Raw genomic sequence first — 26057 nt, forward strand, 5'->3', positions numbered from 1 at the left:
TAGTTGCCGAGAACTGCTGGGTAAATCAGAGGACATTGTTATTGCAGCTGAGCTTTTCTTTCAAGAGAGCAGGAGGAGTTGCTTTATTTTTTCATTCTGTGCAGTTTTACGTACACCGTTCGCTCCAAATATTTGATGTTTGCCACACTTGTTATGAGTTTCTCCAGAGAGATGCTGTCTTTTGGCAGCAAAAGATAAAGCTGACTGATACAAATGAGTCACAGTACCCCAACAGTAATTAACAGTGATGCAATACCCAGGCGAAAAAGAGGACTTGAAGAATTAACTGTTGAGTTTTCTTGACGATGCAGCTGCACTTTAAGAGAGAAAGCTCAACCCATCATAGAACTCCATTGTGTACATTAGAGAAAAAAAGCTTGGCAAGATACATTAAAGATTTTTGCTAAAGAGATACAAATATTTTGCAAGGGCAAAGGGCGCTGAGGCAGGCTGTACTTACTTCCAGAGAAAAGTAGGCAGGATGACAAAGAAACAGTAATATTTCTTTATCTTCATTTTCACACTTCATCATCTATGAAAGACTGTCTTTTCCAACCTGCTGAACTGATTTAAGCCACCCCAACTCTAAATTAACTTTTACTTAAAAGTCACTCTATGACATCCTAATCTAAGAAGTTATCTGTGCTTATGGTTTCAGCCCAGTTCTACAGAAGGCCAGTTCTGCTATTTATAAATGGGATTTTGCTTGTTCTCTAAAGTTCTTACACAAATCTCACGGCTCAAAAGAGAAGGAATTGTTGGGTAAGAAGACGAAGGATTGAAGCAACTGCTTTAGAGCACAATATGAAACTTGACACTGTTTTCTGCTGCCAGTATGATTCCCAAGTGAGATGGATAAATTGTGGTCAAGACCTGGACAGGTTAACTAGTGGTCATCAGTGCTGGTGGTACCTTATATATAAAAAAAAAAAAGAAAAAAAAAAAGGATACTATTGGACAGGGCATTTGAAATTTAATACCAGACATGAAACAAGACATCTGTTGGACTCTCATTTGTTTCTCTTTGAATGGGCTTTAATTGAAAGCTCAGTGAAAAATGCAGGTTACATTCTTAGTGTTATCAATAGTTTGTAACAGCAACAACATCAGAACAGTGATGCTTCTAATATTTATACATTTTCTAGTTGGAGATGTCTAAGAGCAATACATTATCAGATATATATATATACACACAATTTCAAGCAATTAAAAGTAAATAATAAACCCCTCCTCCCAAAACCCTGAAATAATATATTTCCTTACACTAATAATGTCTTTTTCACATATACTTGACAAAGAGTCTTTTTTAAGTTACTTATCTTAAGAGAAATCTGTTAATGGAGATCCTGGACCAGCCCCATTAGAAGTTCAGTTTTAAGTTTATACAGCTTGCTAGCCACATAACCAGTGTGGCTTTACATTGTAAACAAATCCCAAATGTCTACAATGATTGAAATTAGTTTTGTGTAAAGGAGATCTATGCATCTCATGATAGAATAAATTTAAACCAATACATTAAAAAGAGAGAGAGAGAGAGATAAGGAGAGAGCTAATTGACAAACAAAACAGTTTTAAGGGTTCAGTTATGCAATTCTTTAAAAACCAAGTTAACTTAATGGTAAGATCCTTATTTTTTGTATAGAGAGGCTCTGGTTCATCTGGCTTTAGCTGCTCTAGAAAGACAACCTTTAAAAAAAGGTTTGACTAGTGAAATTTCAAAAGGAGAGCTTCCAACTCTAGAAGGATTACCAAAAGTGTCTCAGGTGACTGTTCCTTCATCTTGTGAGGAAAGCTGTACTAGCATTCAGGAGCCTCAGCATATGCAGGGGTGATGTAAGTGTAGAGCTGACCTTCAACAGGGAGGAATCATCCTACCCACTGCAGGAATTAAAAAGGTACAGCAATTTGTACCTGGAAAAGTTCAAGTGAAAAGAACACAAAAGAGCGGGAGACGGACATGAAAGCTGAGCATAGTTTATAGTAATCTTGAAACTGTGGAGGTCTTGCCTACTTCTGTACAAAACCACAAGTAAAAATCTCTTGAACTTATTGACTAGGAACATGTGCAGCTCCAAATGGAAGGGCAGGCTGAGCAGAATCCTACGTTTTAGTTATCTTGGGTCAGATAGGATGAGAAGGCAGCTGCAGCTCTCTGACAGAGGTGATCGAGGATGGCTGAGAAAGTTTGCAGTAGCTTATAATGTCCCATCTGGTTTTTTCACTTGTTTGAACTGTCTAAAGGGCCAACTGCAGTTTAGTCATGTTCCTCTGGTGCATGTTGTGATGACGAACTAATTCATCAGACCTGGCAAATTTTTTTTGACAGCTGGGCCACCGGCAACTGAAAGGCTTTTCACCTGTTAACAAAACACCCTGTTATTAGCTGAGCACAGAGCTCATCTGAGACACTGCTAGTTGTGTTCTTCCTGTGGGGCTGTGAGGAGCTGGCAGAGCCCCTGTCAGGAGGAAAGGCACCCTGGGCTGTCCTGAGAGGGCGTGGGACTGCCCCCAGCTCCTGCTCACATCAGCGCTGGTGCCTTCCTACCTCTGCCTCAGCTGATGTTTACCAGCAGCCTTTCCAGGTGATGTGGAACACTCTGCAGTGGTTCACTCCTGAGGACAGGCCCTTGCTGAGCACCCTGCTGCCATGATTACGCTGCTCTTAGCTCTCAAATGACCAAGGTTCAAAGTCAGCCTGGCATCCACACAGGCTTCAGTCACGCCTCCGTGGTGGTGCAGGCGCACTGTTAGTCACCGTGGAAACTGTCAGGGACTTTCTAGAGCTTGACCTCCAGTCAAGGGGAGTTTTTCCCAGCTAATTCAACGAGTTTTGGCTGAAGTTCTTTGAAACTGGTGAGTGTAAGTGAATATGGTAGAAGCAACGGGGTTCAGTGTGGAGTCTGCTGAGCCAGACTCAAAGTTTTCCAGCCCTATCTAAATAAAGTGGATTCACATCTATGGGAGATGTCAAATGCTCAAAATAGCATTTTTCTAACATTTTCATGAGCATAATATTCACTACAAATAACTCAAAGCAAAGCACATTCAAATTTAACAAGAAATGCCACCACTTTTTAACTGTTAACCTGGTCTCCTGATTTCCTGCAGTGTGTAAGTGGAATTTCAGGCTGTGTTTGTGATGCTGCAGGAATGCTGATGGAATGCTTCTTTCATTAACTCAGAGCAGTACCCAGTGACTCATGCTTCTTCTTCTTTTCTTTTTTTTTTTCTCTCAAAATAAATGCAATATTTTAAAATATGTTCAGCTCTGGGACTGGGCTCTTCAGTGCTGTCTACACACCTCATGCTCTCTAACACACTCCAGACACGCTGGGGTGGTGGTACAACCTCACCCAGGCATCTTCTCTTCTTATTTACCTCACACTCTGGGCATTTCACACACCTGATCCAAATTCAGACAAAAGGAGATTTGCATAAATGTGTACTTCTGTTTGCAAACTCCCATGTGAGGTATTTAAGTTGAAAGAGAATTCCTAAAATCTACTTTATCTACTTAGCATAAGTGCTGGCAAAAGCAACAACTATCTCCCACAAGTGCATAAAACAGCAGTGGGAAATGGTGCAGATATCAGGGATCACACTTTCATTGCTGAATGTGTCTGTGGGTGGATAAAACTTCCTTTGATTATTATTTTTTTTTTTTGCTTTCAACAGCAAGGATTGCTATCACAGTGAAATTGCTTGGGAATAAAAAAATCCCTGAATCCTAACAAATAGTTTGGTAGCTGAGTAAAATTAGGATAGAATTGCATGGAAGCCACCTTTGCTTTGCTTCCTCAATGTGGAGCAAGTTAACTTGGGCTGGGTGCTTTGTCACATCACTCAGGGGCTATGAGGAAAGAAGAAAGGGAGGGAGGGAAGGGAAGGGAAGGGAAGAAGGGAGGGAGGGAGGGAGGGAGGGAGGGAGGGAGGGAGGGAGGGAGGGAGGGAGGAAGGAAGGAAGGAAGGAAGGAAGGAAGGAAGGAAGGAAGGAAGGAAGGAAGGAAGGAAGGAAGGAAGGAAGGAAGGAAGGAAGGAAGGAAGGAAGGAAGGAAGGAAGGAAGGAAGGAAGGAAGGAAGGAAGGAAGGAAGGAAGGAAGGAAGGAAGGAAGGAAGGAAGGAAGGAAGGAAGGAAGGAAGGAAGGAAGGAAGGAAGGAAGGAAGGAAGGAAGGAAGGAAGGAAGGAAGGAAGGAAGGAAGGAAGGAAGGAAGGAAGGAAGGAAGGAAGGAAGGAAGGAAGGAAGGAAGGAAGGAAGGAAGGAAGGAAGGAAGGAAGGAAGGAAGGAAGGAAGGAAGGAAGGAAGGAAGGAAGGAAGGAAGGAAGGAAGGAAGGAAGGAAGGAAGGAAGGAAGGAAGGAAGGAAGGAAGGAAGGAAGGAAGGAAGGAAGGAAGGAAGGAAGGAAGGAAGGAAGGAAGGAAGGAAGGAAGGAAGGAAGGAAGGAAGGAGCTCCATAACACCAGCCCAGATGCTGTGCCAGTGGCAGGCAGCAAACAAACCCACAGCAAGGATGGTGGGGCTCAGATCCCAGGGGCAGCTGGGACAGGGAGAGGAGCTTCACTGCCACAAAATGGAGCAAGTTCTTCACTGTAGCTAATCTGGGCTATAAAAATGGCTGGAGTCATGCAAGTCCTGACTTAGCAGATCAGTTAGCAGTGAAATGTGATGGGGAATGCAGCTGATCCCAGCTTGCCAGCGTGTTACCACCATTTTGTCTCTCCCAGAACATTACCTCTTGCTGGTAAAGAAAACATCTTTCTTCATGGAAATGCACAGAGACCCAGGCCCTGCAGCTCAACAGGACCATGGGGACAGCCCAGGAGCACAGCCTTTGCCATTTGCAGATTGCAAGTGTAGACATGGCCATTGGGTGAAGCATTTATTTGGCCAGAGCCACAGAAAATGCCACTGTTCTCAGGTGAATCATTTCCTTTATTAAAATTTCTCTTTTATTTTTTGGAAGTCTGAAATGTGTGTTTTTTTATGGTCCAGAAGAGAAAAAAGAATTCTTAGCAGGGAGAAAAAGATTTTCAGGCTCCTTGTCCATCTGTACAGAGACTGAATTTAAAAGGTTAACACCAGTATGGAAAACACCGTGACATCCAACAACATGCCAAAGTGCTTGGCAAACAATTATTTGGTAAAAACACTGCTGGTAAACAATTATTTGGTAAAAACACTGCATACATAGCAGAAGGAACAGCAGATGTCAGTACACAGGACTAATTCTAAAACTTTAAAATACAGAGCTTGCTGCAGTTGCTCCTTAATGGTGTTTACATTTATGTGAGGGCAGAGTAGACTAAAATGGCCTCCCTTTTTTTCCCCACCCTGTATTTAGATGAAATACTACGGTTTCTACCAAAAAAAAAAATTAAAAGGTCCTTGAATATTTGAGTAAGCTTTTACTTTAGTGTCTGTCAGTGTGAGTTTGCAAAAGGCACTGCTTTTATCTGCTGGAGAGATTAGAGCACAAGCAGCAACAGCAGGAGCTTTGCTGTGCTATCCTGCATTAGGCTCAACTGACACTTGGGAGAAGCATGAGTAGGCATGAATACTTTAGATTACAGACCTTTGGCTAAAGCTAGAATTAAAATTTCTATCTTGTAGGGCTCTTTCAGTAAAGGCAGTAGATCAACTTGACATTTGTGGGCTGAGACCGTGATGCTCATTTCATAATAGCTGACAAAATTTATTTTGCCAAGCTGAAATTTCTTTAAACATGAAGGAAGAAAGCATAGTTTCTAAAATCACCTAAATCCCTTTGTGAAAAGTGACTATCACACTTGGGGAAAGCAGCAACACTGAAAAATCAGCACACTGAAATTCTTTCTGCTGTTTTGAATATTTAAATCTTGGTTAATACACTTTCTAACCATGTAATTCACAAAAACATTGATTTAAAATTAAAAAAAAAAAAAAGAAATATAAATGTGAAGAAAAGTTTACGCACTTGTTTTACCTGTATGAGTCCTGGTATGAGTCTTCAGATGATCAGATCTGGAGAACTTTCTCTGACAGGTTTTACACTGAAAGGGCTTCACACCTAAGAGACAAAAAAAAAAATTCTATTCTTCTTATGTCCCAACATTTTTGAAAGGGTGAATGAAATCAGATATTTCTGAAGTTTCAAAAGCCTGGATTTTTTTATTATTTTTTTGGGGTTTTTTGGTTTTTTGTTTTTTTTTTTTTTGTTCTAGTTACTGTAACTGCTCCTCCCATCCCTGTGCCTACACATTACAGAAAGTTAGTCATTAATGAGGCCCCCACCCTTTGTAACCTCCTCTGCCAGTGCCTGGGTCTGAAGCCTCTGAGCAGCTCCACCATAAACAAACCCCCACTTAAATCATCTGCAAACATTGTTAATCCTGACCCTGAGGTTTGGCACTCAGGGCACCCTGCAGGAGCAAATAGGACAGAAGAAAATCAACATGCAGAAATTTGTTTTCATGTGCTCCCAATAGGTTTAACTTACTTCATACAACTAATTTACACATGACACATAGGTCTGGGGTAAATTTTACACATTGGCAATTTTTTCTTGCAGAACTGTATAGTTTTAAGCACAATCTATTCTTAATTAATGGTCATAGAATATAGAGCAAACAGTTTCCTTATGAAAGTTGTTTCAAAAGATGGTGTCAGGATGTAAAATTCACCTAAACAACCACAGTAGTGCTAAAAGGCCAGTTAAAAACCTAGCCATGGTCTTCTCCTAAAATTAACTTCAAGAATTTGGTGTTGTGAGCAGACAACATTAGAAAAATAGAAATTTGAGGAGTGTAATTTCAGGATCACAATTCCTGTATGAATTCTAATTACAGGCAGGTCTTGTCCACAAACCTGTGTGTCGTCTTTGGTGCCTTTTGAGTTGGTCTGAACGAGAAAATCTTCGTTCACAGTCTTTAAAATCACACTGGTAAGGTTTCTCACCTGGAGAGGAGAAACAGTTTGTTAGAAAATGTGGCAAAATGAGGGAGCACCTCAAGCTGAACCAGAAGATGAAATGTGCTGCTCTGAAAGATTTCTCTGCAGTCTGAAGCAATCTAGTGGCACACCAGGACTGAATTGTCATAAATCCATACAGCTCTGTTGGAAAGGCTGGCAAAATTCTACTGCATTGACACTGATACTGAATCTGCTCACTCTAAGAAAATTAGAGGTTAAAGCTGCAAGAAAAAAATTCCAGTTGAGTGAATTTTTAATTTTTTTTCTGCTGTTAAAGAACAGGAATGTCTTGGTTTATATTTCCCTAAAAACCCCATTAAACCCTTTCAGTAGCACCTGTCTCAGCAGCACATAATTCATACAGAGGAGCAAATCACAGTTTGAACTAAATTGGGTTTAAAGCAAAAACTAAGTTCCATCCACACAGGTGACAGTTTTAACTACATTAATTAGAACAAAACTAATGAGAAAAAAAATTCAACCTCAGGAAAAGACAAATTCTTCCTCAAAACACCAATTAGGTTTCTTCCACAAAGTGCCATTAAATAGAATTTCTCACATAGCTGCACAGCTCCCACAGGCAAAGCCATGAATTACTGCAAAAACTCATGTAAATATAAACTCTTCCCCTCCTCCCAAGCAGTTCAACAGAGATCCTCAGGGTGGGATTTCTCTGGGATGAGTTTTTTAGGAAAAGAAATCCCCACAAGCCAGTGTTTCAAAAGGACGTGGATTTCAATGCAAAGGAATGCATATAAACATGCAAAAAGAAATGCAGCAGCTGAGGGGTCTGAGGAAAGAGGGAAATATTGCCAGCAGAGCACAGGGGTACTGAAATTTGGGCAAGTTCAGCCAAAACAATCCTCATGCTGTTACAGGAGCAGCTCCATGATCTTCCAGGTCTGACTTACTCCTAACCTGAGATCCCTTTGCACAACCCTGGAATCCTGCTGAAACCTCGGCCACTTATTACATTTAATAAATGTCTAAATAAATCTAAATTCCATTAAATGGCATTTCTGCCCACAGAAAGTCTGGTTCAGAGGCACAGCACAGAGCCTCAGCAGGAGCAGGAGTGGAGCTGCAGAGCTGGGAGGATGCTGGGCTCTGTTTGGGAGTTCTGCCAGAGTAAAAGAGTAAAAAAGAGTAAAAGCCTGTTGCTAACAAGAACAGATGAGAAAAAGAGGCTGATTCTGAAACCAGAGCTTGCAAGTGGGAATGAGAACCCACAGGCTGGTCCATATGTCCTTCACCAATTTAAACCCCTTTTCTTAAATAAGAGGCAGCAGCTCTGCCTGCTGTGGGAAGCTGAGATGTAAACCAAAGGTCCTGTGGGACCTTTTCCTCCAGGAAAACATCAGCTGGAGTGGGCAGAGAGGTTGGTTTCTCCCTGTTTCATTTTAACCTCCACTGAAGGTGTCTGCATGTCTGATTCTGTGGTGAGGACATTTATTCTGCTTGCACTGGTATTCTGAGACACCAGAGCAAACCAGTTTCGTTTAAAGCAGATGCCTTTGGACCCAGGTGACAGAGAACAAGCAGCATATTAAGGAGAGCATTCCAAATTCATCCTGGTGCAGCTAAAATAAGAATTTTACAAAAGCAGCTAAATCTGCAAGAACAAGCTGACTTCCTGTGGCAGTCACCCCCAAGGAGTTTACTGACTCTCAAACCTAGGTGTGGACAATTTCTATGTCTGCTGGGCTTAATTTATTAGCATAGGAGATTAAAGTTGCCACAGGTGTTTGAAATAGTTCCATACACTTTGACCACAAGGACTCCCTGGGGGGTGCCTGCTTTCCAGAAACCACTTACTTCCAAGGAATTCAGCCCTTTGGCAGATTTAAGAGGGGGAATGTCAGCAGAGCAGAATGCAGTGACAGGATGATTGTCTGCTAATTGCAATATAAACTTAGAAGATGGCTAAGGAGGCATAGGAATAAAACAGCATAGAGGCTCTGATGGCATGCACATGAAAGTATTCCTTTAAGTACTTTGGAAAATAATCTTGGTTGAATTAAAGTCAGATTTAACCCATGAAGATATTAAAGGAAGCAATCTAAAATGTTTACATAGGGTTATGATGACACTGGGAAGAAAACAAAAAGCAAATAAGCAAAAAGAGGCACAACATTAGACAGAAATCCTGATTCCCCTTTCCTTCTTCATCTTCTGTGTCAGCTGCCAAAGCTGACTGCCACATAAATTTCCTCAGAACAGGGCAACAGAAAGATCCCAGATGAGAAGAAGTCTGTTAGTCCCCCTTGAAATTCCCACAGTGAGAGTGTCTCATTTCCCCAGCCCTGCCAAAGCCTCTCCAGTAAAAGGCTAAAGTCTCTTTGTGTATGAAAATATCCAGTGATGCTGTCACCTCCCTATGTGAGCACACACAGCCCCAAAACAAACCAGGAGATGCAGATGGAGCTTCACCAGCCCTTCTGCCTGAGACATCATTACTTACAATACTGAAAGTAGTGCAAAAAAAGGCCATAATGAAATAATAAAGATGTGAGAGGATAGAGGAAATGGCATGCCTTGAATATGGCATGCCTTGGATATTTAGGAAAACAATTTTTAAAAGAAAAGGTCAAGAATTGTAAAACAAGTGTGAATCTGCCTTTGCACATGTTGCAAGAAATGTTCCTAATAAAACAAATTTTTGTCAAAAGCAGTTAATTTAAACTGAGGGAAGTGTGCATGTTTTCTCTGGAGCAAATTCATTTGCTCAGGTGCATGGGAAAACAGAAAATTCTACTGCTGTAGCAGTTGCACAAAATATTCACAGTCACTGCTTTAATTAAGGACTTCTTCAAGAGTAAAAGCCTGTTGCTAACAAGAACAGATGAGAAAAAGAGGCTGATTCTGAAACCAGAGCCTGCAAGTGGGAATGAGAATCCAAAGGCTGGTCTATACATCCTTCACCAATTTAAACCCCTTTTCTTAAATAAGTGTACCCACTTAATCAAACAAGTCCCATGATCACAACTTTGCCTTGCTAATGCTACATTTTTATTTAATATCATTTGCTTCAGCAAACTCACACAAAATACATGTTGATTTATTTACTAGGGAGCCTTTACAGTTAACATTTTCTGTCATCTCCACACCATAGCTCAGCTGTGACATGTCATTACTGTTCTGAAATTAATTTTGTATTTTAGATCCCTAAGCATTTTTTATTTTATGCTGTAGAAATAGCAGCCTGAAAGGACACAGCTTGACACCTACCATAAAGGACAACCTTCCTGATGTACAGATTCTCACTCTCCATTGCAGCCCATACCTGCAGCTGACAGCATGAACCCATTTAGGCTAAAGAACATCCCTGGCACACAGGCAGAGGATTTTCTCTCTGCAAACCTGCTCAGCTTTGTGCTGGGATAAATCCAGTTTTCCCAATGAGTGGCACTGAATCTAAAGGGTCTCTGGCAAGAATGCTGATGCTTCCACCAGAAGTGAAATTTATGGAGGTCTAGACATCAATTTGTTGCTGCAGGGAAGTGCCTGAAGCCTGCCATGGGATGACAACTCACATTATTTGCTGCAAAGTTGAAAAGTTAGATGTATTTCTGCATTTCCTTTCAGAGGCCTATCTGCTGCAGCAAAATACACCAAGATAAGAAAAAAGCTTTTTTGGCTGTGAATGTTTCAATGAAGGCATTGTTAAGAACAGATAAGCAGCCTCGGAGGGTACAAAGTGTTAACATATTTTCAACTGAGGTTATTTGAAACATTGGTAAAAACTGATAACAGAATCCAACTTTGTGTTTCAGGGCCTTGCTTGGTTTTGCAATACAGCAACTGGGAAAGAAGGATGGAAGATCTGATGAGCCAGTCCTTTGTATGTATCTATTACAGAAATAAAAAATATAATCTAGAGCCAACAGTATCCTGCAAAGATACAATCTGTTGGTTTCATATCATATATATGTAACAGCTTGTTTTCAAATCATGTGTTCATCATTTAAAAAATGACCAAAATCTTTGACCTAGCGCTACACTAAGATAGCATAAGGTGGAAGAGCTCCAAACCCATAAGTGAGTCCAGAATCCCCCTGCAGGAAGATTAATATTTTTTTGTTTGTTTGATTAGGAGAGGTGTGACAAACACAACCACATTATTTTTGGAGAAAACTGGTTCTAAATTTTGCTTTTGACATGCAAGAGAAAGAAGTCAGGGTTAGACAAACCCATGAAGTTGCAAAGGAAATGGATGTGCATCACAACAGTGGGTTTGGCTGCCCAGGACTCCTGAAGAGCATGGCAAGGAGGAAAACCTTCATGGCCACCAAGTCCAGACCATCCACACATCCAGCAGCCAGGAAAATATGGTAACTGGGAAGTTATCCCCTCCAGATGCTCCCACACTTCCCAAAACCCTCCCAAAATCAGGACTGGCAGACCACAGGAGGAGACAGGAAATGAAGAGCATCATTTTCTAAGCCTCTACAGCATCTGGAAGTTTGGTAAGTAGAATTTCCAGACCATAATATGTACTCTATATATACTATATGTACTCTACTATATATAAGTAGAATTCCCAGACCTATAATAATAGGAAATGTCCAGTACCCATTCAACAGGCTGAGGACAAAACCCTGCCAGATGGTGAAGGGAAAAACTCCTTTCTGATCCTAAATCTGAACTCCTCAGCCAGGCAAGCTGCACCAGCAATTTTCATCCCTTGCTTCCTCTCTCCAGCTGCAACCAGCTTGGAAACATTACACAGAAATGCTGGCAGCAGCAAACACAAGCTTTGGGAAACAAGCTGGCCTCTCATGGAAAGAAACTTCCAAGGGTTTGAAAAATAAATAATTTTTTGCTGTCAGCATATCAAAATGTGTATGCAGAAGGATCTGTGCCCACCTGTACAGAAAAGGTGTTGGAAGGGAAAAAAGTGGTTTTCCTCTACTCAGTTGCACTGCAGCATGAACCAGAGGAGAGGCCCCAATGACAATGGGACCCCTCCAACCCTTCTCTGGGGTGTCAAGACAGACACAGGCCTATCCCTCATGTCTTTTGGGGGTTTTCTGACTTTACAAGCCTAAATTATATATGATATAATATTAAAAATCTTCTCCAGCTAATGAAAAAACATATGTAAGCTGAAGTCCTCGTGATTGATCCAGAAATAACACTGGGAAAGCCAAGCAACTAAATGGAATAAAATACAGGACCAGAGCAAACAAATAATGACTGCTAAAGCACAGAGTAAATCAATTTAGGAATGAAGGAAACAGTGATTGTGGGAAAAAATTCAGAACTGTTTAGGCAATACTGAATTTAATGGCCTTCAAAAGATTTCCAAATGTTCTTGGTTCCAATTTATTTATAGAAAATAGAATAGCATTTCCGTAGACCTTCCCTTCTAAAGATGAGCTTGCACTTACAGTCTAAAGTATCTTAAATTTTTAATTTCAGCAGCTTTGAAGACAGCTGTCTCAATATTTTCTGACCTGCCCATTCATTAATTAAAAGTGCTTTGTGTGCATTTCTCACAGTTGACACAATTAACTGACTGAAAGATCTCCAAAAGGAGAAGATTGCAACTATCTTTATGAGATGTTAGACAGTCTGCCAGGTCACCCAGCATGGGCTGCCCTCCTGCTCTCTTCCATCCCTTTGGTCTTCCATCACATCAATGGTTAACTCAACATCCATATTTACAGATTACATCCACAGACTTCTAGGTAAGCACAGAAAGAACTTTCTAAATAAAAATATGACAGGCAATCAAAAAAATTAAAACCCATAAGGAACATATCTAAAAATATATCATCATTTTACACATCCAACACCATCAATCTCCCAACAGGGGAAATAACTCTGTCTGCTCTTTAGCAAGGTGCAGCAGAGTATTTGATTTCTATATTTTGAGGTCTAATTTCCCGAACTCAGAGAGAATCCAGACATTATCCTACAAATGACTGGCTTCAGGCTCAATCCTTCATGGAAAGATCCCATTGCAGGGAACCTATCTGCCAATCCCTGCCTACCAGAAAAGGTTTACACAGGAGAGCCAGAGGATGGTGAATGTCTAGGTTCCTCTTGCAGAGGAAAATTCTTCATAATTAACATTAGATGAGATCTGGAGTGAGATTCAATGGTCCCAAATGAGGAGGGAAAGAAGGGAAAAAAAATTAAAAGAGAAAACAACTCACAGCCCTGTAACAGTAAGAGATGGAGGGAGGTGACCTGATTGCTGTGTGTTTTCCTTAGCTAGATCCAGAGAGCTTCAGCTCCAAGAGAGGGATTGCAGGTGACAAAGAGGGATTGCCAGGTGACAAAAAGAGGGATTGCCCAGATGACAAGAGGAGTTTCCCAGCTGACAGAGCACATGCTCACTCATCACAGTCTCAGGGACACAGTCTCAGGCTATGTGAGGGAAGGTATAGGTTGGATTTTTCACTGGAAGAATAATAAAGTATAAAGTACTGGAATGCTAATAAAGAATAAAGTACTGGAATGCTCTTCTTCCCAGGGAGATGGTAGAATCACCATCTCTGGATGTGTTTAAATAAAGACTGGACATGACACTTGGTGCTATAGTCTAGTTGAGGTGTTAGGGCAGAGGTTGGACTCCATGATCTTAGAGGTCTCTTCCAACCTCATCATTCTGTGATTCTGTGATTCCGTGATCTGACGGATTCTCGTGCTCCCTGACCTGGCAGCTCATTCCTTGCCCCTTGTGCCATCTCCAACCCCCCATGCCCACTCTGCTGTGCTGTGATTTCTACCCACCAGTGTGCTTTCTGCTGTGCATCTGCAAGTGGGACAGCTTGAAGTATCTCTTGTTGCAGCCAGGGTAGGCACACATGAAGGGACGCTTCTCGTTGGTCTCGCTGGCCGAGCGCACGATGGTGGGAGCCACGCCAGGCACACGCCGGACATCCTGCAGGGACAGAGACCTGCTGAGGCCACCTGGGTGTCCTCAGCTCTGACTTCACACACTCAGGTCCCACCCCAGCACCTCCCCAGGACGAAGAGAGATGCTCTGGGATAATTAACTTCCTTAAACAATGTCGACCATTTACTTTTATTCATCCAACAGATGCTCGGATGGATCGTGCTGGAAACCGGAAATTTTGCTTCATTCTACGTCAGCGACTTTAGTGGGCCTTGATTGGCTCTTTGCAGAGAGTTAAAATTATCTGAAGGTGAAGCACAGTGAGCTCTGCTCAGTTCTCACCAGTGAGAGAATTCTCAATTTTTTGTATGAGAGATTGAATGGCCCACACTGACCTCATGCATAACCACACAATCCTGGCAGAACTCCCATTGCCACAGAAAATACTTTTAAGTTTATACCAGGGTGAGAGGGAAAGAGCATGAGCCAGACAAGTGTTGTCCTTTTTATTTTAAATACTCATATAAAGCTAAAGGACAAGGAAATTGATGTCTTGGATTAACACAAACTGATTAAGAACAAAACAAAAACAACTGTCTAGGTGGAGCTGGTGAATAGTTCAGCCTTAATGCATTTTGGCCACTGTCACAATGTTCCATCAAAGATGATCTCCTCCTTCTGGGATAATTAACTTCCTTAAACAATGTCGACCATTTACTTTTATTCATCCAACAAAAGCCGGCTCAGGAGCCTGTTTCTGAGAGCTTGCCACTGAATAATGACTGGCTAAACTACACAGAAAAGGAAAAGGAGAAAAGATGCTATCTGAAAACACAGATGTACATTTACAACACAGCAACACAGAAGAGACACATACTCTGTAATGACTTTGCCATCAGTTTTAACAAGGTATGTCTTTTACAGGAGTATTTGATAATGATATGACTGTCTCAGAAAGGGAGGAAATGAACTCCTGTGAATGGTAAGTTCCTCCCAAATATTCACTAATTACTTATTATTACAAAACAATCACATCCATAGTTTTATGGAAATCCATTTGAATTAGTGAAGTTTGAGAAACACGTAAAAGCAAAATGTCATCTGACACTTTCATATATGTAGTTATTAGATATAGTCCTATAGATATAGATTAGATATGTGGTCATATTAGATATAACCACAGAGGTTACATCACTCATGGCCATAGTGATTGGAGCTGGAAACTGGAAACTGGATCACTCATTTTGGACCATCCTGAGAAGCCGGTAAGGTAAGTAAGCACAGAAAGGAAAACTGCCTTGCAGACATGCTTCAGAAGAAGAGATGAGCAATTTTAAATGACTGTGTCAGAAAGAAATCTTATGTTAGAGTGCAATGGCTTCAGTGAGGTCAGGACATTTGCATAAAGCATCTCTTGACAAGGCGGGGAAGCCACAAATCAAGGATAGGTTCACAAACACCAGTGAAGCAGTGAGTGAACACTACAAACAGGCTGCAGTTTTGCTTCCCTGTGAAGAATGCCCCACAATACTCACTTGTATGCCTCTGAAGACCCCATGGGTGTGTATTCTGTACTGGGCCCCACAGCTGTACAGCATGGGAGCACTGTGGTTCTCATTTTCATATCCCGCTGTGTGTCTGCAAGTAAAGATGGGAATAATGAAAAAATCACATATTTTTCAGTACACAACTCCATGTGAGAGATTTCTTTCCTTAAGTCAATGGCAACATATGCAGAGTTTGCTTTTGCAGACATGATATCCAAGTTCAAGTGAAATTCACCAAAGGAAACCTGCTCTGCCTTCATGCACATGGATCTGCTCCCACTGGCACAGTGCACTGACTCCATTCATACATCTATTAGCATCCATTAAGGCATCCAGGGGAAAAAAAAAAAAAAGAAAAAAAGAAAAAAGAAATTGTCATGATTTCAACTCTGATGTATTTCCACAAAGATTTTAGGTAAGAGGGAAAAATTCACATAGCAGCACAACAGTGTCATGTGCACATGTTCACATTATTTATCAGTCAAACGTGGGGCTGGCTATTGCTAATATCTTTTGGAATGAGCAAAATGCCTCAAGTTTCACATTAAGTGCAGTGGATTTTTGTCAGCACCTCATGACTCAGATATTACCTGATACTACCAAGCAAGTGATGACATTTATAAGAATAGCAGTCATGTACTCATAAACAGAGATTACAAATCAGTGTCTAAACTATTTATCCCATGTATCAGCTTGCAGGATACACCACAAATTAACCCTTTATATAAATAAAATTTGGGAAAAAAACCAGGCTATCCCCACTAGGTATAAATTTTCACAAAAATTTTAAGAATTTGCAAATTTTGGTGTGTTTTGGGGTTGCCACAGCCATATGTATTTTCTAATTATGTTCTTCAAAATCCTGAATGTTGGAACACTGCTGTGTCTCCTGTTTGCAGCCTTCCTAATATCAGAACCACACAAATACATTTTAGGTTTAATTTTTGAAGGAGTATGTTACATTATCACTTGTGGAGGTGCACATTGGCAATGGCAAGTGTACATGTTTTGCACAGCACCAGAAATTAGAAAGCCCAGAACAAAACCCCAGGGCACACAGCTAGGGACAGAGATGGATATGTAGGATGTTATCCCAGCCTCTGCCAAATGCTTGCAATAGCAATTTGAAGGGGTCCCTGAGGTCCAGACTCTCATTTCACTGGTCCTTCCTTTCCCTTCACTCAAAGTTCATGTGCAGAGTAGAATTACAAGGAAGTTTTAAACCTCTTAAGTGATTTGCAGAGCAGGCAGTGGAGCTGGAATGCAGGAGGTGTCTAAAGGGTTTGTGAGCCTGGCTGCAGAGGAGGGCAGCAGTGTCTGAGAGCAGCTCTGCCTGGCCAGGATGGGCTGCCCTCCTCACCCCTGGCACGATGGGCAGGCTGCTCCCTGCCAGAGGTGTTCTCTGAGGTCAGCTCTTCCACTGCTCTGCAGAGCTCATTTCAAATCCTGGCTCCACCTGCCCCTTCAAATCAAAGGCCACGTCTTTTGGGAAGGTATGCTCTGCTTAATGCAATTTTAATTTGGTTTTAAGGTGGTCATAATGGAATAAGTTATTGGGGGTGACAAGAAAGGATCTCTATTCTGTAGTAATATCTGTAATTAATTCTGTAATAATAGATAAAGATATCATTAGCTGATTTAAATGGATTAAACTATGCTGTAGATATGTACCATGTCCAAATAAATGGGGTCTCCTCTCTGCCCAGAGCCCACAAGTGGCCTTTTGCTGCCTAATTCAAGTAACAAATTACCATTTGCTATCACCATTTGATCAGCACATATTCCCCACCAACATCAAATTTTCCTCTCTGTTTAAAGGCAACAGGTCAAAAAAAAAAAAATTTAAAAATTTTAAAAAAAAAGCTGGGGAGAGGAGTGTTGAAATCCTCCAAGCCATGGTGATACCCACATTGATCACAAATTACACAGTGCATTTCGAAACTGGAATGGAATGGAATGGAATGGAATGGAATGGAATGGAATGGAATGGAATGGAATGGAATGGAATGGGAGCCACCATTGATAAGGAGGAAGTTCTTCAGCAGAAGCTGTTGCTGACCTGCAGCACAGCAATAAATCAAGGGTAAATGTGAACTTCAGCACTGGTCACCCTGAGTGTAACCTCCCCTTCACACCCATCCTGACAACCTTAAACACCACAATAAACAACAGACACAAAGGCTGATAAGAATTCCCAGGACAGAAACTTTGTAGGAAGAGGCAGGAATATGTAGTAAAATCTCGTACCATAAAACACAGCCCCACTTTCCCTCCACATTCCCATGGTTTTCATCTTTCAGTGATAATCTTTTTTTGTAAGTACCAGCTAGTTCTGAAATAATTCCTCCCAGGAATGAGAGGCAGAACAAAGCCCCTGTCTGAGCCCTAAGGAATGGCTCCATGAATGAGAGGTATCCTCCAGGTGATCTCCATCTCAGTTTTTACTGCACAGTTGGGAAGCCTTCCTCCACAACCAGCCTTTTACACATTTCCTCCCCTTATTTCTAGTTGTGCCTCACAAAAACTGCACATACAAGAATCCATGAAGATTAAAACCTGCTTTCTGAGCCCCTTGACCCATAATACACTAAGTCCTTAACCAGCTCCCTAGGAGAGATGCTTTAATAACCAGGAGCCCTATTTCCCATTTTACTTTGGGCACATTTCCATCAGCATTGGCTGGCACTCAGCATGGCCATATGGCTGCTGACAGCAGAATGGATCGTGAGAGATTTCTTGGTTAAAACACTGTTTATTCATTATGGAGTGCTGTGGAATAATCTGACCTTTGGGGAGATAGAAATTAACAGGTGGATATTCCTTTTAGTCAGTGGGAAACTGGAACACTGAAGGAGGAGCTTTCACAAATTGTCCCTGCACTGCTGCTGTCTTGAAGTTCAGCCCTCACTCTGCATCCTCATGGGGAAATAGAGTTCTTTCCCTTCCAGCCTCTTTACTCCATGCTTTAGCCATGATTTATGCCACAAAGTGTACATCACAGCTGGCACAGTTGGCTTGTTTCATATGGCTGCAGTTTATATCCTACAATAAAGGCAGGGATAGAAGAGCAGATACAAATCTAGATCCATTATTAAACTCACACCCCTGCTTTATTGCATGCAGGAGATCATGCAATGCCACATACACGAGGAATACAAGTGACTGGTGAATTTATACCTGCAGTACATTAACTAAATGGAAATCTCCAGAGAGTAGCACAGCCCTTAACTTTCATCTTTTTCAGTCAGGAACTCTGTGTTAAAGTAGGCAAAGAGACAATGTCTTATAAGCTCAGCTGAATTAACCAAAGAAGAAGAAAAAAAGCCAGAAAAAGTCCCCAGTAAGGCCCAGAGTCACCCATAGGAGAGACACTGGGCTGATCCCTCTTGCAGATCCTAAAAGGACTCAAAACTAAGCAGGACCAGATGCAGCCAAACTGCCCTGCCAGGATCCAACACAAATTTTTGTCTGAGCAAGGACTGAAGGATTTGGCCTCACAGTCCAAATCTGCCATTATTTGTAAATACACAATTCCCTTTAACTTCAATCAGAACTGCTCAAAGCCAGAAATGGACTGTAAATATTTAGAGTTTGGGTTAGCTGGTGAAAAAAGGACTCAGTGTATTTTGTTCTTTGGATCTAGACAGCCAGAGCTGGAAACAGAGCCATAAAATGTAATTCTAGATAACTGGGAAACAAAGGCTGATACTTGCAAAGGAAGAGCTCTGTGCTGTGGAGTATTTAGAAGCACTTGCATTTACCATTAGCCCAGCAAATCCTTAACACTCGCAGAGTAGCTCTTTTAAAATGATTAATCTCAGAGTTGTACAGATTGTACAGAGATTAATAAAAATGAAGGGTTTACAGATGAGAATGTGTGATGAAAAACAGAGCAGCTTTAGAGAGTTGTATCAATCTAAGTGGTTATAAAAAAAAACTCATAAAAGATGACATTCTAATCTGAATATTTCAAAAAAACAATCAAGCTGCAATTTCTCTCTCACACCATTTTTACTTTGTAAAACTGAAATTGCCTGTCCAATGTATAAAGCAGCTACAACTTAATCTGAAGAGTTAAGCTTTTTATTATTATTTCAAAAACCAAAAAAGGGAAGCTTTAGGACACACTGAGGAGAGCTAGAAAATTTCAGATGAAATGTGAGTACACATTGATTCATGAGATTCAGACTTGGAAGAATTAAAAAAAAGCCAGAAAGCAAGATTACATAAAACAGGCACCACATTAAGCTTCAATTTAATTGTGTTTCACTGCAGGAACAGGAATTTTAGGGTTTAGAAACAGAGCCAAAAATGAGGCAAAGTGAGGGTGTGGGCTAGTCCCGTTGATAACAGAACATAAAGGAAGAGAAGTAGAGTTAATTCCCTCTGCTAAAATATTTACCATCCTAGCACCCTGGGAAAAACATGTATGGAGACAGAAAAAGATCCTGATTAGTTATATAGAAGATCCTGTTTCTGCCTGGTTTTTGTCTGATGATATTATGGAGGGTGGAGTACGAAGCTGCATTTTAATCTGCCCTTTCCAAAGCAAAGGAATATTAAAAAATGCAATTTCACAGATTTGAGCCCTTCTGCTATCCTCAATCAGCTGGCTAATGAAAGGAAGGCTCCAGATTTTCAGGGGATCTTTGTGTTTCTGACTTCAATAGCCTTTCTTTGGTTTGGGATTTTTACCACAGACCTGATTGGAATCAGGATTTCACCAAACCTTTCCCTTCAGGACAAGACCAGTGGGAAAGGATAAATTCCATATTACTGGAGGTTATTGCTCATTTTCAGCTCATTTTGATTGCAGAACTGAACCCAAGTTTCATATCTCCAAATTTTACTAATAATACCACCAAAGCTAAACAGAAAAGCCTTTACAAACCACTCCTAAACAAGAAAGGTTTTCCCTGCCTTGCTTAAGATGTAGTTTTAATAGTGTTCTACAGAGATCATACCCAATATTCCTTACAGTGAGCTTGAGAAAACAGCAATAAATACCAATTTCCACGAAACATGCTGAGTGTTTAACATCCAAGCAAAACCAAAAGAGGAAAACCAAAATGTTGTCTGGTTCTATGCCTGATTTCAGATGACTCTTAGAAATTTGGATCAAAGCTTTTCACTCGAGCAGCTGAAGAGAAAATTACATGGAGTCTTGCTGTTGGGAATGTAGCTACACTTCTTGTCTACCATGCTGTATCACTTCCTGCCTGGTATCAGTTATTTCCATGTCACTTTTACATTTAACTCATTAAAATATAAAGGAGGGGGTTTATAGCCCTGAGATCTTTCTCTAGAACTGCTGTGGAAGGAAGCAGTGCTTTTCATACTGGACAAATTTAAAAGCAACACAAAAATATGAAAGAGAAACCAATGGCAAAAGTGTCCACTAATGTGGAACATTAATTTTGAGTTGTCTGAGACCCACTGACTTTCCTGCAACAGAATAAATCTGATCCCAGCAGCTCCAAACAAAATACCACAAACGAGGAACAAATCATCAGCAAACAGCCTGAGGAGATAAAATCCAGTCCCACAGTGAGGTTCACTGCCTTAACAACGAAGCTTTCCTTTCAGATTCTAGAAGCTGCCAGCTTGTGAGACAGCTTGCAGACAAGGCAGCCCTCCCTCTGGTCCACCCAAAGTTCAGAAGGTGACAGAGGGATGCCTGGACAAACAAGAAACACAATTAACACACACAAGCTCACAAAGCACTCCTCTTCCCTCACGTGAGTTGTGAGAACCACTTGAGCTCAATGAGAGAGCAATCAATTTGGAATTCATGCCCCAAGTGGAAATCTAAAATCCACATTCAGGTCACCTGGACTGTATGGTAGCAGTAGTGGGTTGTCTTCTTCTCAAGGGGCAGCTCTTGGCAGAGGGAAGGTCATCCTGGGCTGTCAGACATCCTTTTGGTTTGTCAGTGAGTAAAAACCCCCAGAACTCATAGCTGCAGCCTTTTCTATCTGCTGCCCTTTTGGCACCACTCTCCCCTTCCCCTGCCAGTCCATCATGGTGCTCTACTCTGGCAGAAGACAACATCTCAGCTCACTTCAGATGTCTCTCTTCACCATCCAGCACTGGGCTGGCCAGGATCTCTGCTCCACACCTTTCACTGCCCACCCTTGCCTTTCTCTCAGGCCGTGCCTTCCACAAATTCCTGATGCTTACCCCTACTGAAAGCACTCAGACCAAACTCCACTGATACATAGAAACTTCTTGCTCTCAGTTCCAATATCCAATATTGGATTGGATCTCAACACCTTCTTGCTAACCGATGACAGCAAGGTCACTGAGCACACAAAGCTGGGAGGAGTGACTGATACCCAGAGGGCTGTGCAGCCCTTCAGAAGGACCTCAGCAGGCTGGAGAGATGGGCAGAGAAGAACTGCCTGAGATTCAACAATGCAGGATCCTGCACCTGGGCAGGAATAACCACATGGCTCAGCAAAGGCTGAGGGTTGAGCTGCTGGGAAGCAGCTCTGTGGAGAAGGACTGGAGGTCCTGGTGAACAGCAAACTGTCCCTGAGCCAGCAGTGTGTCCTTGTGGCCAAGAAGGACCATGGGATCCTGAGCTGCATTAGGAAGAGCATGGCCAGCAGGTTGAGGAAGGGGATACTCCACTGTGAGTTAGCAGTGCTCCTTACACTTTCCTTCATGTTCTCAAACCATGAAGGAAACATCCATGAATGAAAAAGCATTCAGGAAAAATAGTCTTCCATGGCCTTAAAGCCACAGGCTGAAGCAGGCTCTGAGCAGATAAAATCATTCAAGAGTTCAGATGCCAGGCTCTTGCTGCTGCTGCTGCTGACAACAAGTTCATAAGCTTGCAACTCAACAGGAATTATTTTCATAATCAGCTTTGGCCACCTGACAGTGTTCTTTGCCCAGTTTCAAACTTTTAATCTGGGTTGAGGGGGTTCTGGAGTGATCACCCAAATATTGGCTCTTTACAAGAGCTAGAACCAGGATGCTCTCAGATAAACTGCTAAACAACTTCAGCACAGAAACTGCCAACTAACTCTACCTAAACTGCACTGCAAAAGCTTCATTTCAGTCTGTTAAACTCATGCTGAACAGGAACCCAGAAAAGCAAGCTACTGACCTGGTCTGCTGTCAAGTATAAAGTGTGTGACCCATAAGCTTTATATAACTGTAGAGCTCTCTAACTATTTTCAGAACTTACTGGCAACATTTTTTTCCTTCTTAGAATGTGCAAAAGTCTCACTGAAGCCAGGAAGAAGTGCTGGGGAGAACTGAAGGCAAGGAGCTAAACAGGACTGTCATCGTTGGACAGAATCTAGAAGCTCCATATTTCAGCAGAAAGATTGACTCCAAAATTCTTAAATTACAACTAGGAGATTGAGAAAAGCATCTGAAACACTAAACGCCTGGGAATCACTTATGAACAGTTCATATATTTTAAAGATGTAAATCTTGGGAAGAATACCTTATGTTCATGGCAACTGAGATTGGAGGTACTGTGTATTGTAACTCTCAGCCAGAAAAGACAGATAACTATTTTGGCTCATATTACCAGTGATGAGGCTATGTCTAGCACTGATTTTCCACAGATTCTACAATCTTGGCCTATACCAAAACTTTCAGCTTTGTTTTACCATAGATCATTCATCTTGATTCTTTCCCCCTTTTCATGCATCCTAGGTCACATACTTTACACTGCTAACAGTCTGACTCCTGGACAAGTAAGAAGCCATTTATTTTGTTCTGTACTCCTTTAATACTTCTATTGTGACTTTTTTTTTTTTCCTGAGCTCCCCAAAGAATAACCTCTTCCTTGCTTTAATAACTTGGACCTCGGTCAAGGTTGATGTGTTTCTCCATTTTGCAGGATATTTTCTTCAGAAGAGACAAAACAGTGTCTAATATTGCAATGACTGATCTTTAAAGGCTACAGTTTCAAGAGGAAATCAAAAAGACTTATGAAAGAAAAGAAGGAAATAGCTTTTAAAAAGAGGAGATAGGCAGCAAAGACAGTGAACTGTGCACAACTGTAGGATTTTGGGATCTTCTCTAACCAGAAAAAACCTCCTTGATGGATTTCTTCAGGCTCAGCTCCCTTGCTCACTTCAATACAGATAGTTTACTACACTACTCCCTCTAACCTTCAAACACCATTGCTTTATGAGCTACAAGGAGACCCATAATATTTTTTTCCTTTATCGCAGTACAGCAGTGTACACAAAGTCCATCTTGAGCAAGACTTTCACATCTATGGATGAAAGCACAGATCTGTGCAGGCTTTTATCAGCCTCTCCTGCTGTTCCCTTGAGACTGCACACGCTTAGACACTGAGAACATCCCAATACCTGCCTTCAGTGGGGGAGTTTGCAGAGCGGGTTATCTCCTCAGAGCAGTGAATTATCTGCTCAGAGCAGAGCGGCTTTCCCTTGGCTAACATCAAAAGGTGGCTCTGCCGCTCACGGATGCCCCGAGGTGAGGATGCGGCAGCGCTCCAGCCCCGCTGCTCCCCCGGCTCCCTCGGGGATCCGCGGCCCCGGCAGACCCGGAGGAGGCACCGGGCACGGTGGCTGCGGGGATGGAAGCCCCGGAGCGCTGCCCGCCACCCCGGCGGGGCCCCGCGGCGCCTCGGAGCCTTCCTGGCCGGGCGGCCGCAGGAAGCGCCCGGGGGAGGCGGGCCGGAGCCTCTTCCCGGCAGGTGGGAGGGCGACAATGGCCGGGAGGAAGGAAACCGGGAGCCGGCCGGGCCGGGACACAGGACGCAGGGCCTGGCGAAGGCAGGGAAAGGGAAGAGGGATGGTAGGAAGGGGCGGCAGCTCAAGGAGCGGAGCGCGAAGTGACCACGGCTGTCCCTGCGGGAGGGGCCCGGGCACCGGGAGTGGGCACCGCCCTGCCCTGCCCTGCCCCGCCCGGTGCCACCGGAGCCCGGCACACCCAGAGCTGCGGGCACTGCCCTGCCCGGTGCCACCGGAGCCCGGGCACAGCCCTGCTCTGCCCTGCCCGGTGCCACCGGAGCCCGGCACACCCAGAGCTGCGGGCACTGCCCTGCCCGGTGCCACCGGAGCCCGGGCACAGCCCTGCTCTGCCCTGCCCGGTGCCACCGGAGCCCGGCACACCCAGAGCTGCGGGCACTGTCCCGCCCGGTGCCACCGGAGCCCGGCACACCCAGAGCTGCGGGCATGGTCAGCCAGCAGCCCGAGCCTCCACTCAGGCTGGGGCGAGGATCGTCCGAAACACGGCAAGGTGATGAGCCCTCTCAGGACCGGACAGTATTTTTTTTTTCCGTACAATTTTTCGAATTCAAAAAGCCAAGATAAAGTTAGCTCAGCACTTCACTAGGGCAACAGGTTAGAAGAGAACAGAGCTGCTTACCCTTTCAGTGTGGATCCCAGGTTCATTTGGTTCCATGTCATGCATTCAAGCTGTGAGGTCATCTGGTATAAATTGTCACTGTAGTGAAAAGATGTAGGGTTAGGACTAAAATTGCAGGTATCAAATAAAAACCAAAACATCAAAATGTCAACAATTTCTTCGTTATTTGTTTTAAATATATAACAGTAGAAAGTGAATTTATCTTATATAATCCCTTTTTCGATGCATTACGAATTTTAAAAAATAAAAGGAAATAAAATAAAAGGAAATAAAATAGAAGGAAATCTGTGGCTCGAAAAGACACTTTGAATCTGCAAACCTGAAGATTTGTAAAGAGCTGGAAATACAAGCATAAAACTTTTTCCTTCCCGAAAAATAATATCCGATATTGATATGTCGAAATGAATGAAACGAATATAAGCAACCCGGCGGGGTAACGCAAAGGATTATTTGTTTTAAAAAGTCAAATCTGTTAACTGTTTTAACCAGGAGTGTGAGAGACCACGTGGGTAATGGAGTGAAACAGCTATCGTGACTAGTGATGGATGTTGCTACACAGAGGGGCTTGACAAGCGGGAGAAAAATGGAGTGGCTGAGCGATAAGCGGAGCTGAGCGCTGGAGCAGGCTCTGTCCCGGGCGGCACACACCGCGGGCAGCCGGGCCGCAGCCTCGCCTTGCCCCGCTCTGTCCGGGGCAGCACACACCGCGAGCAGCCGCGCCTTGCCCCGCTCTGTCCCCGCCAGCACACACCGCGGGCAGCCGCGCCTTGCTCCGCTCCGTCCCCGCCGGCACACACCGCGGGCAGCCCGGCCGCAGCCGCGCCTTGCCCCGCTCCCCGCTCCCCGCTCGGAGCGTGGCAGGGCTGAGGGGCGCGGGAGGCGGGCACGGAGCCCCGGCAGCGCTCTCCCGGCAGGACAGGTCCCCTCGGGGCCGAGGAGGTGCTGCAGGCTCCCCCGGGCCGGGCTGTCCCCGCAGCGCAGCTCCCGGCCAGCCCCCGGCCCCTCTGGCGGGCGCGGTGATTGATGCCGGGCACTGCCGCTCACAATAAACGCAAGTCTCCCCGCTGATTAATTACACCTAAATTCGCTGGATTTATGCCGTGAATTTATATCATTTTGTTATTAGGAGACGGAATTTTTTCTCTTTTTCCTTTTTTAATTTTTTTAACTCCGTGGCAGGTAGAGGCGACCTAAAAAAGCCAGAATCCAGTGGGAAGCTTTTGCATATAAAAACAAATTAAGTGACTTCAATCTCGAAGTATGCGTAATATCATTTGTCAGTATCACTGGACACTATTATTCATTAGTGTGTCTGAAGTGCTATTATGCTACTACAATGTCCAGCATATCAGCT

At 42.9% G+C, this 26057-nt stretch overlaps 1 protein-coding gene across 6 annotated transcripts in view; it reads right to left on the bottom strand.

Moving 5' to 3' along the window:
• Positions 1-886: 886 nt before the first annotated feature.
• Positions 887-26057, bottom strand: part of WT1 (WT1 transcription factor) — a 34523-nt gene continuing 9352 nt past the window's right edge. Inside the window, exons 4-9 of one of the 6 annotated variants that reach the window (XM_077179383.1) lie at positions 24704-24781; positions 15329-15431; positions 13688-13838; positions 6842-6931; positions 5961-6044; positions 887-912 (exon numbers count right to left, since the gene is read on the bottom strand). In XM_077179383.1, the coding sequence (XP_077035498.1) occupies positions 887-912; positions 5961-6044; positions 6842-6931; positions 13688-13838; positions 15329-15431; positions 24704-24781 (532 nt within the window). Of the gene's footprint in view, positions 913-1198; positions 2358-5951; positions 6045-6841; positions 6932-13687; positions 13839-15328; positions 15432-24703; positions 24782-26057 lie in introns of those variants that run through there. The other 5 variants (XM_077179382.1, XM_054635230.2, XM_054635229.2 and 2 more) reach the window with 5 other exon arrangements.

The sequence above is a fragment of the Agelaius phoeniceus genome, chromosome 6, assembly GCF_051311805.1.
Source record: "Agelaius phoeniceus isolate bAgePho1 chromosome 6, bAgePho1.hap1, whole genome shotgun sequence".
Lineage (NCBI taxonomy): Eukaryota > Metazoa > Chordata > Aves > Passeriformes > Icteridae > Agelaius > Agelaius phoeniceus.